Source organism: Dromaius novaehollandiae, chromosome 13, assembly GCF_036370855.1.
Source record: "Dromaius novaehollandiae isolate bDroNov1 chromosome 13, bDroNov1.hap1, whole genome shotgun sequence".
In the NCBI taxonomy this organism is placed as follows: Eukaryota; Metazoa; Chordata; class Aves; order Casuariiformes; family Dromaiidae; genus Dromaius; species Dromaius novaehollandiae.
In genome coordinates this window covers 4,905,516-4,917,476 of record NC_088110.1, presented here as the reverse complement: position 1 = coordinate 4,917,476, position 11,961 = coordinate 4,905,516, and the positions used below count along the sequence as shown (strand labels likewise).

The following is an 11,961-nucleotide window of genomic DNA, read 5'->3' as shown; positions in this document are numbered from 1 at the left end:
AAATTAAAGACTTAAGGAAAGGAAAAGGGTAGATGTAGGAGAAACACTCCAAAGTTCCTATGAAAATTCACATGTGGATAATTACATGTTTAGAAATAACCATAGATGTTATTCTGAATAGAACAAATGTCGATCTGGATATGTCTGGCAGCTGAGTGTTGAACTTTCTTAGCAGTTTTGCCTTTACTTCTGTGAATAGCAATCAAGCATTTGTAAGTTTGGTTCGTACCGTGTACAGATGTAAAAACTGTAAGGAGAATTTGCTGCTACGTACACCATATTGACATCACCAGGCACAACAAGTTGCTTCTTCATGTGCTGAAAATCAAGTATGATGTAATTCCATTCTTGACATAAAAAGCAGTTTCAGACATTGTATGTGTGGTTTGTTGTCATTTTGACAACAGTGGAGCATCAGATGTTTTTACACAATTGCCTTTAACAAATACAGTTTGAACACAGCCAGAGAAAAACAGCTCAATTTTTTGCAAACATAGAGTTTACTTCTAAGAGCCATTTTTTTCTTGAATCTAGAAAATGAACACACTTGCAATATTTTCTAATTCTCATGTATTTTTTAAAGAAATACAATTTACATGCTACAGAAGATACAAGTGTAAAATGCAGGTGCTAAAGCAGTGGGGACCCAAAGCTGAAATCTCTTGGCCATGTCAGTAATCGTATCAGCAGGATTATTCACCTACGATCCAGTAAGTACTTTGAGCTGAGTTTCACTGTGTATGGACAAGAACTCTGTACAAAATGCGTAATGACAGGTGCTGCTATTCTCTTCCTGCATGTTTATGCCCATTTGAAAGCTATTTTATTCTTTTTCAGATGTAATACTAAATTTATATGGAACGCAAATTTCAGTCAAAAAGCAGTAATGTTGAAATCTTAGAAAGCAAAAATAACATAGTTTTTCTTTGAGAATCCTCCTTTTATACAAAGTTGCCCAGTAGAAGGCCTGTGTCTGCATAAAATGGCAACTGAGGCTTATAGGCATTATTGAACTGGCATTATCCTGTGTTTGTGCTTTGCCGTTTCCATTGATGCTGAGAATCTGTCAGGGCCCTGGGGGCACTAATAAGCTTTAATGGCCCTGAGAAGCCTCACCTGGGGCCTCCACCCTACACCTCTGCCCATAGGTCCAGGAGCTCTATTTAAGCTCAGGCCTGGGCCTCTAAGCCCTGCTTAAGCTGTGCTATAGGAGTGCTGGTCCCTGGTGTGTCTCTGCAGCATGGCTTGATCCCAGTCCTGCCTTGTCACTGTGGAGCACCCTGGCCATTGCTGGACTGAGCCTGCTTACTCTCACTAGACCTGATCTGCAGATTGACTTCCTGGCTTTACATTAGACCTGCTTTGTCACCATGAGCTTGCTGATGATCTGGACTCTCAATTGACTGTGGCTGCCCTCCTTGGCCTGTCCCACTTGCCTCACCTGGGGACTCTGGGATGAGGTATTGGCAAGTGAGGCCATTGGCCTTGTTACCATGCTCTGCCTCTAGCTCCCTGTGGGGAGCAGGCAGCTCTTCCTGTGCCCTGATGGGCTCTACATATCAACAATGAGTAAGAGGAGTATTGATAACCCATGAAGAGACAAAGTCTTGGATTTTCATGTTATGATGGCAATTGCCCAAAGAGCAAAGTAAGGCATGTAATGCTATTTTCTTCTTTAATGCAATACAATGCAACTCTTGGGATACGAGTGTTTAGGGGAAAAACTGGAGTGAAGGCCTTCAGTTCATGAATTCTTCTTACCAGAAGTGCATGTACTTCAACCAAATTTGTTTCTTCTGACTTCCTTTCATTTAAAGAAGGATTAATCAATTAGTTTAATACTATTCACCATGACAAATGTAAGAGTATTAACCTAAGCCTTGTTCATGGACACAATCTGAAAGCATTACATACAGAAACTAAACACTAAAATAGAGGAAAAAAGAATTTGGAATCAAATCTTTGATTCTGTTTTCTGCTTTACTTGTAATACTTCTCCCCTTTTTCCTTATAGGTAAAGTTTTCATGGTTTTCTTATTGTGAGCATCTTCAAGGTTGATTATTATCGCAACATATAGCCTATCATCATAATGAAATCAAGACTTTTTAATAATTTGAGAGCACCTCAGAATAACCAAGAGTGTAGAAGTCAATACCATCCTCTGGGATGAGATGTGAGCTACCCAGGTTCAAGAATCAGTATCTCCTGGTTGTGTTGAAAACTATTTGCTTTGACATAGATTTCTGAAAAACTGGCTTTTTTTGAGGAAAGTTTAAAAATTCTCAGCCAGCTTAACTTGTGTAATGTTTGAAATAAAGTAGGCTTGAGTTATTAAGAAAATAACCAAGATCACTCTAAACTGAATGGTACCTGGATGCTTAATACCCTTTAGTCTTTTTGTGAAGCTTTCTATCTTGATGAACTAAGCCTTAAAATGTGGATCATAACTGAATCTATAGTCAAAGTACTTCACCCTCTTTTTAGTGATTTCAATAGTATTAAAATTAGACCTAACTTTTGAAATGAAAGAGCCACATGGGGGCAGGAGAAGACAAGGCATGTAAAAGGATTACTGTACTAAATGGATTCTTTTCAGTTTTAACTACATAATTCTTTCCCCTTCTATAGCATAGTTGAAGATTCATGGCTAGATTTTAAAATTGTATGCAAGCAAATGTAATTGTTTAATTACAATGTTCTTAAAACAGCTAAGGTTGTTTCTAATGCCACTCAGCTAAATCCAATAGGGAATTGTACAATGAATGTTAATAGTACAATAATGGCTTAAGTTTATGTAGTATAGTTAGGATGTGGGATCTGCAGTATGTCTACAGACTATCTGTACTGCTGCACCTTACCATAATATCAGGTGTCAATGACTAAGTGTTCTTCAGAAAGCTATTTTCCCAATTTGTCACTTCTATGGTGACCCTGCCAGGTCGTTAGAAATAGTGTTTTAAAACTGTAATTCTGTTACATGAAACACTTAGCCCTTCATTTTTCTTTAATGTGCTCAATCATGAACAGGTCTGCTATTCAAAAAAAACTCAAGAAAAACAACAAAACCATAGAATTCTCACTTTAAGGTCTGCTAAGAATAGTCCAAAGTACTAATCCTCGGATCTAAGACCATTTGTGCACGTACTTCAGACACTTGTATCTAGAGCAGACTGATTTCTAGATGTTGCAATGCAGTTAGAACAGTTCTCTAGTCAGTCTCTAATGGAAATACTGATACATACTTATGTTGTATGTAGTATTAATAGCTATCCAATCACAGCCCAAATTCAAGTGCAATCAATTACTTTTGCAATCAAGATGCAGCTCAGGTAGCTGTTTTTACTAAATTCTTAGTACAGCAAACAGTGTGAAGTTTCTGACAGCTTAGGGACCATCCCGTCATAGTCCTGATCATGTCCTGCTCTTCCCGCTAACAGAGCAGCATAAGCTGCTCAGGCCCTTAGGGGGTAATGTTGGCTCTCATTGTATTTTATTGGGATTCTTTAACCTAATAATGAATAGTAGAGATCAAACTGAGGAGTTTTCAGATAAAGAGCAGTTTCAGTGATTAACTGATCTGACATAAATGCATTTATAAAAATAAGAAGCTGCTTGTCTTGGAACAGAATATATAATCTACTTCCCTGTCTGCTCTTTGTGAACTCTGCTTCCACAGTTCAACTTCCTACTTTCATTTTGAGACCGTATTTTTCTTTAGAGTGGACTTTTTTTCTCTTGCTTTTTCTCTAATCAAAAATAAATGTCCCCTAACTCTTCCTTTTTCTTCTCCATGTACATGAGGGAGAGGGAGTAATACAACAGTTGTAGCACATAAACCAGAGAAAAAAATTAATCATTGGTAATGTTCTCCGATTATGCACCTTCTAAAGTACTTATTATGGACCAGAATAGGTCAGACCCATGTCAGAATGTGGAAGGGGGGAGATACAAACATAGGAAGCACTGCTTGCTTACTCCAGTGGTGCAGTTATGGGCTTGCCTAGTTATCTGAGGGAATGATGGAGGTAGGGCATAGTGAAGAAGTTGTCTACAGACGAAAGCATTTGTAGCAGCCTCTTAAAGTATATTGAGTGTATGCCACAGAACTACTGACCTTCTGAGCCATCTTAAGTGTAGAAGCATACATAATGACCCAGTGCAGTGTTAAGTGCAGAACTAGTATGCTGACTGAAGCAGCCCTTGCTCAGAAATATATAAAGCTATTAGTTGTCTGCAGTTTTGCAAACTATCACCTGATTTTCATGTTAATTTCTAAGCAAGCTGATTGAGAATTTGCATGTTTAAGTATTCCCCATGCCACCTGGTAGGTTCCAGGATCTTTTATTCTTTTTGATCAAATTATACCTACAATTCTTTCTTTTAGTCCTGCTAAGCAATTACTAATCCTAATGGAATTCCACAACTGCACTTTCAACAGTCTTTCAAAACTGCTCTTAACACCTGTCATGCTTCTTCCTGGACAGAATTCTGCTGATTTCATTAAAGAAAAATATATTTTCTTTACTATAATCCAGTTGCCCTGTTTTTGCCTTCCTATTACCACTTACTTGTACTTTACAAAAAGGATCTTTGATTTCTCCTGTGTTATTTCTTAAACTGACTTGCCTCTAAGTATCCACAATGTTCTGCTGTTTTAATCCAGACATCTGTAATAACTCTTACCATGATGCTTACAGAAAACCTTTGAAGTCAATAGGCAGCAAAAGTCATAAGACCTGTGAGACAAATTCTGTTATTTCTTTTTATGCTTGTGTATTGGCTATACTTAAACTGAAAATAGTTTAGGTTCTCTTTGAATTCTTTTAATATAGCACATTTAAAAAGCATAAATTCCCTTTATGCAGCATGACACTACTACAATATATGTGATAAATTCTTAACATATACTCATAAAACATTTACAGCAAGTTTCAGGCTAGTAAGACTTCAGTGTTAGAAGATTACTTTTATGAAAAAAGAGAAATTCAAAATATCTGGCATCTTGGTCATCTCTCAGGACACAGTGTTCTAAGCAGTGTTGCACTGATGCCACATAATGTTCCCTGTACTTCAGTGTAATCTGAGGTGATTTGACTCAGGTGACTGACATGGCCCTGCTAGGTCAGCCTTCCTCCTTGCTGTGTCATGAGAAATAGCTGGACGCTCAAACCACAGAGGCAATTTCATACAGTGGTAAACAAGGACCAAAGAATTAGGAGGGAAAATAAGAGGAACTCAAATGAGATGAAATCTCATTTTTCTGAGATGGAATCAGAAGTATCTCAAGAGTTTCTTATTAATAAGATTACTCTCACCTCCAACTCACTGCTTTGAAACTGGCTTAAACAATCCAGAAGTGTCTGCTTTCTATCATCTTTCTTATATAGTCTATAGGATGGATATGTATTGTAGTCACCAAGAACCATCAAGTATCATAAGATGCAGTGTTCTGGACCAAAACTGTGCTAGGTGTTAGGTTGTTTTGTTAGGTTAGGGATTAGGTATTTTAGGAGATGTTATAAATATTCACTGTCCATTGGCTGAATGGACCTATTGAAATCCCTGCAGTTCTATGATAGGGCACATTAGCGTAGATGAAGCAGTTAATCTTGCTATGCTAACTGATGCATTTCTGTTAAAGAAAGAAGCAGTCAGCAGTGCCATAAGCTTATACTTCTGCATTGACTCTTATGGACCCAATTACATCACAGCTAAAACCACCTGTGTTCACAAAAATCTTAAAACAGTGGCTCTTTATCTGTCCATATCAATGTTTGTAAGAATCACTCCATTTGCTCTGTAGAAAGGCAATGTTAGTTGTTAAGGCTGCCGTTTTAGTGTCTTTCACCACTCAAACAGCCTCAGTGAACATAGTTCTTAAAGATAACAAATTTCTGAAGCTGCCTTGTAAGGCCATTAATATGAATGTAAGAGTTAGGACAGTTGTAGTGCCCCTGATGGACCACATGTGTTACAAGTACTTCAGTATCCAGCTGTGAGTAAAAAGCAGTGGAAGAAAATGTGAGGCCTAAATACTGAGGCAGAAAATGCATGCTACCTGCAGTCAAAGCACAGATGTAGAACATATCAGATATGCTGCTTTTCTGTCTGTTGATCGTGTGACAAATATTCTAATTGTTTAACCAGTTCAGTCTATGCCTCTGTACTAAATGCTGTAATTTCAGTGCAATAGCAGCTCCTGCTAGTAAATGATTCTGAATCCTGTGAATAGCAGGCTTCAATCCAGGACTGCCCTAACTAATCATCTCATTATTCCCTGGAATGTGGGAACTTCACTGGTTCCTTTTTATTATTCCCAGATGCTGTGTAAGAAGCAGCCTGAGCAGCAAAGTTCACTCATCTGTAAATGAATGATGAGTAAAACAACATGTCTGACTCACTACTCCCTGCCTATTAATGTAAAGCAGTAGCAAACCCACTGTGGTAGGCAGTATTTTACTGACTCTCTATATCTGGTCACCGAACTCTTTATAGTCTATCCTGGGTCATACCCGAGGCACTTTACATGCAGTCAGTGCTCTCAAAGGGCTTGTTGAGTAGCAAAGGGCACCAGAAGAGCTTGCCTCGTTCATGAGATGAACACACACAGATGGTTAAGGGTTTAGCCCAATTCCTAATAAGACTGATGGCAGCTAGGTATAGGATGCAGACTGACAGAAGGGAAACCTCTGGTCAGGTAGCTTGTACTAAACCTTGTTTGAGTCTTTTCCCAAACCGGTAGTTGTGAATTACTTGGTTCCTTGTGGCCTAGAACTCTAGTTCAGTTGCGTTGCTCATGTGCTTATTAAATCTTCATCTGTTCTGTGTTGTTATTGAATAGTGAGTGATTCCTATCTCAAGAATATATAGAGAAATACAACTTCCACTTTTTACGCAGTAGATAACTAAAGTTGCTGCCTTTACTGTAAGCATTGCTACATGCTATGAAATGACTATAAAAATATTCAATATACTAATAACAACTAAGGAGTCATCAGCAAGGTGAAAAAAGAGTGGTAGGTGGGTGGGGCAAAGCCTAATGGGTTTCATCTGCTTCTTACTCTTTGCTGCAAATAGAAGTTCTTGCTAAACTGCTGCCTCAAGTTTTTCTTTTATCTTGGTGAAAGAGACCTATCAATGGAAATCCCTTCATGGTGTGGCCTTTTCTGTTATTGAGAAGAAAAAATGCCCTTTTTTTCAAAACAAACAGGAATAACAAATTCATATGCTAAGTTCAGAAAAATATTCTTACATTAACAGGTAAGAATTTATCTTCCCTGTGTTTATTTTGGTTTGCAGATTAAATTAATATCGCTCAAATATCTTTGGTTGCAAACAGCTTCTGACAAGGAAGATCTAGTTAGTCTTTTGTAGTTTCTTTGTAAAGATGAGTTATGCAGCTACTTTGCAGCTGTCCAGAACACAAGGTACAGGATATTAAATATGTTTCTTAGTAATCAGTAGTTATCTTAATTTTATCATTACAAATCATTGGCTTAAAAGTAAGCAAAAGAAAGTTTAAAATATGTTAGGCACAACTGAAATAAAAAAAAACTTCAAAAGAAAAGATTTATGCATGCTATGCAGTTTTTCACAGCTTGTACATGTTCACAAAAGTAAAACAAGTTTCTTGCAAGCCCTAATCTTACTGGTTTCTTAAAGACGAAGTCCATCCTTTTTTATATATAAAGAAAAAAGGAATGCTTTTTCTTCTTCCCTTGCAAGTTGAATTTCTCATGATGTTAGGCATTTTGTACTGCTGGCATATTTTCCTTGCAAGTAAAAAATAATGCTGAGGATCTCTCTTCCCCCCACCTCCAGGGCCTGATCCAATTCCTCCACAATTTAATAGGCATCTTGGGAGCTTAACTTAAATCAAACTTTTTGAGAATAATCATAGTATGTGTATTTGATGTATCAATAGTTTAACTGCAATTTAAATATGCAATGTATTTGAGATAGAATATATCACAAAGTCTGTAGCTACATAATACATAGAATTCTTGTACCTCCCCATTTTTCCTGAAGAATCATGTCACACTTGCATTTTATTTGTTAAAGCCCTTAATATAAGAAACGTTTGTAAATGAATTTGACTGTGTAAACAACTCTCACTACTTTTAAACTTGCCTAGAGTCCTGAATAAAAATAGCTTTATGTTTTCATCTACCTGAAAGAGTTTTATGTGTAATTAATATACTTAAAAACATTCCTATCCATATCAGGAGTTTAGATACGCTTACTTAAAACTTCAGATTATATATAAGGATTTTTTTTTTAGCATTAAAAGTTTTCTTGGAGGAAAACTTAAGGTTCTAAGTATTTTTCCCAACAAAGTCTCTGTTTTCCATACATAATCCTTTTCTAGAAATCGCAGTTGTAATGGAAAGTAAAAATGTTGCAGTCCTTACGTTTTCAGCTTCTAGCTACCTTGTTGAAGTTCTCAACAGAACTGAAGCAGTGACAATACTGTGATATGGAACTGAATTAGGTTGTTGCTGTCAATCTTTTCATAACACAGAAAATGAATCCTAATGACTTTTACCTGTCTAGCTTCATCTGGAGTAGACAGGCTATTCCTTTTTTCTTTTTTGGAAACAAAACTGAGAATGTGAGGTGAAAGGACTGCTGAAGGAATGCCCCAAAATCCCATTATTTACTTGGTATACGGTCTTTGTTAAAGATTCTCTGTGCTTACTGCAGTATCTTCTTGTTTGGTTACAACAGAGTTCTTTTTCTTGTCTTCCTCTGTTACAGTCTGACTCATCTGTTCAAACAGCTTCGATATCTTGGCAAATCTCAGGTGACTCTGAAATCTTCGTGCAGCAAAGGCGTAAAGTAGAGGGTTAATACAGCTACTGATGAATACAAGTGCTCCAGAGATGTACACTCCTATGTTTAAAACTTCATCCAGTGCCAAAGACATTTCTTTGTTAGAGAGTTCTATGTGTACTGAAATAATCTCTAGGATGTTAAAGAGATGATGTGGGAGCCAGCATAAAATGAATGCTACAATCACACTGGCAATTAGCCGTTCTGATCGCCGCTTTGATTGGTAAGTCATTTTGCTTATTCTTTTTCCAACACACACGTAACAAGTGCAAATTATAAAAAAAGGAATTACAAAACCCGCAAGAGTCTCTAGCAAAAGATATGATACCTTCTGTCTATTAGAAGAGTAGTTACGACACGTGCACTGTAGTCCACCACTCATTTCTTCTGTCTCTTGAAATGGAATGACAGAAATGCCAAAAGTAATAGACAGGAACCAAATGAGGAACATGATTACAAAAATCTTTTCTTTTGTTTTATATCTTTGAATTGTGAATGGGTAAAACACAGCCATTAATCTCTCCAAGCTCAGTGCCGTAATTAGAAATATACTAGCATACATGCTACAGTAAATAATGAAAACCAGTATTTTGCAGAAGATGACTCCAAAAACCCAGGAGTCAGCAAAGGAGTAAATCCAGATTGGCAAAGTAATCAGTACAAGGATATCTGCAATGGCCAAGTTCAAGATCAGCAGGACTGAAGGAGATACTTGCTTCATTTTCGTACAAACAGTCCAGATGACAATGCAGTTTCCAGGGGTCCCAATAATAAATGACAAGCTCAGTATTACGCAGACTACTGACCTCTCAATGTTCCATGTCAAGTGGCTACTGTTTTCCTCAGTCTGACTCATCCTGGAAATTCTTCTGTTCTTTCTGGATGCTAATGTCCGCTGTGCTTTGCACTCGCTTCTTATTCTGATGGTGTAAGTGAACTACATATGAGAATATTCCTTGGACTGGAAGGTGCAGAACCACTCTGTAACCAGTATTCTGTAGATTGACACGGCATATGAGCTCACATCCTACTGTTCACTCTTACAGTCACCTAACCATATTTGGTACTTCCTGCTGTTTAGGAAGATAGTATGTATTCTTGCATGCAAAGCAAAAATAAAAATACTCTGTAGCGCCTGACTTTGCTCTTAGTTACATCTATCCTACTTCAACAGATCTTAAAGCATGGAGGTGGTGTTTCAAAAGTCTCCTTATTGTAAGAAGTTTGCTGCTTGGTTAAAGTTACTGGCCTAATCAAAAACCACAGGAAGAAAGAAACCCTTTTTATGCTATTCTACGATTGTTTGTATGAATAACTCAGTGCTTTATTTTAGGAAAGAGAAAATAATCAAAAGCATGGCAAATAAAACAGTAAGTGTCCATTGTATCTTTAATGTAAGAAATTGCAATCTAAAGCATGAAAAATTATTGCGCTTTCTGCCTTCATGTCATCTTTTTAATTCAGCAGAAAACAGCTGATCTTGATCACACTTTAGAAATACACTGGCATAAAGGAAATGAGTGTTTGTCCTACAGCGAAATTGTACTGGTATAACAGAATTGGGTGAGGGTTGCATTTCTAGTGTTCTGGGAAAGTACAGTCCTTTAGCCAAGTAACAACCATAAGAATAGTCTGGCTATAGGGTTGGGAGGAAATGCTCTGTTTCAAAGAGATACGGTATATGATCAGGTTGTCCTGCTGGTGTGCCAGCACCTGACTGTGACTTTATCGCCTAGAAAAACTGTTTTTTAGTACATTAAACTATTCGAATGCTGCATGAATTGTATGTTCCTCGCTGTCTGGCCAAAGAATATGGAAGTACTTTGTTATCCTAATGTCAAAACATGTTCTTTTAGACTCTTTATTTCTAAAAAGTTAAAGGAGGAAGTAAAGCAGCAGCACCGACAAAAATGGTCAAGGGTCAGGGAAGTGGAACTGGAAGGGTATTTTACTTAAAAAGGATCTACAGAAAAAAACAATTATGCATAGCTCTTTCTTTTTCATTTTAAAACTGTGAGTCGGGTTATTTCTTTAAACATTCAGGTAGTATTTTACAAAACTTGGCAAATGTAGTTCATTAGATTAAGTTAAGTATCTTTCACTTGAAAAAAGGATTGTGAACATCCCCCACCCTCTGCCAGGAGCTTTGTTTTTAAATCTCATTTTAAGACTATAATGAGATCAAGAACAAATCCAGAATAATTCTACTGAAGTCAAGAATTATATTTTCAAAATGCTATTTGTGTAATGGAGATTTTGATCTGGATTTCATCTGATACATGATTCCAGTTCCTTTTATTTTTAACTATGTTTAGCGCAGATTGTGTATGGGGAAAAACCCAAGCCAACTGGTTGTACGCTACAGGGAACTTCTGAAAACTGTTTGTAAATTTCCACCAGTGAAAGGAAGTGCTGGGCAATGTGTCTTCTTCTAATGAAATCACCTTTATACACAATGTTATTTCACCGCGCATAATTTTGGAAAGGGATTTTATTTATTTCTTGCCACTGCTGTATCTAGATTGAACTAAGTTACACATTTTCATTTATTTATTTTTAAAAGAAATAATCTAAAGACAGATACCCAGTATCTCAGTAACGCCTTCTGCCTCAAAAATTCACTCACAGTGACAAAGAGCAGTTATCCATGGTAATATTGATTGGAATCAATATTAGTACAGTCCTAATCCAGTGACAGGTGGATCTGGATGTACTTCTGAAGCATCTGTCCTTGTTTTTTTTTAAAAACAGGGTGTGTTTTCCCTACTTTAGTAGAAGTTTGCTTGCCAGTCTCTACCTCTGGCTGTATCTTTTATTTAAACAAGAAAATAAATGAATTTCTGCATTTCAGCAACTGCCTGGAATTTCTATTTCAAAAAAGATCCCAGACAGATGTCTGGGATGCTGAGGTTTCCCGAGTAAGACTCTGACAGCAGGCAGGTTGCTAGGATATTAGATTTAACACTAGCTAAGGACCATGTTTCTGAAGAGCTCTGTATCATTGTTAGCAACGCTATGGAAATCTCAGACCCCAAAACGTCTTTAATATTCTCTTAAAGTGTCTGACCGTTATTCCTTGAATTCACACTAGCAGGGCACATGCTTCATGGGAAATCTAACAAATACTT

At 37.1% G+C, this 11,961-nt stretch overlaps 1 protein-coding gene across 1 annotated transcript; it reads right to left on the bottom strand.

Moving 5' to 3' along the window:
* Nucleotides 1-373: 373 nt before the first annotated feature.
* LOC135323488 (leukotriene B4 receptor 1-like) lies at nucleotides 374-9,851 on the bottom strand. Its single transcript, XM_064519491.1, has one exon. The coding sequence runs from the start codon at nucleotides 9,687-9,689 to the stop codon at nucleotides 8,679-8,681; it is 1,011 nt and encodes a 336-aa protein (XP_064375561.1). The 5' UTR covers nucleotides 9,690-9,851; the 3' UTR covers nucleotides 374-8,678.
* Nucleotides 9,852-11,961: the final 2,110 nt, after the last annotated feature.

What these genes read in the sequence shown, in the direction of transcription:
- LOC135323488 (XM_064519491.1), bottom strand. Translation starts at nt 9,689, where the DNA reads ATGAGTCAGACTGAGGAAAACAGTAGCCACTTGACATGGAACATTGAG.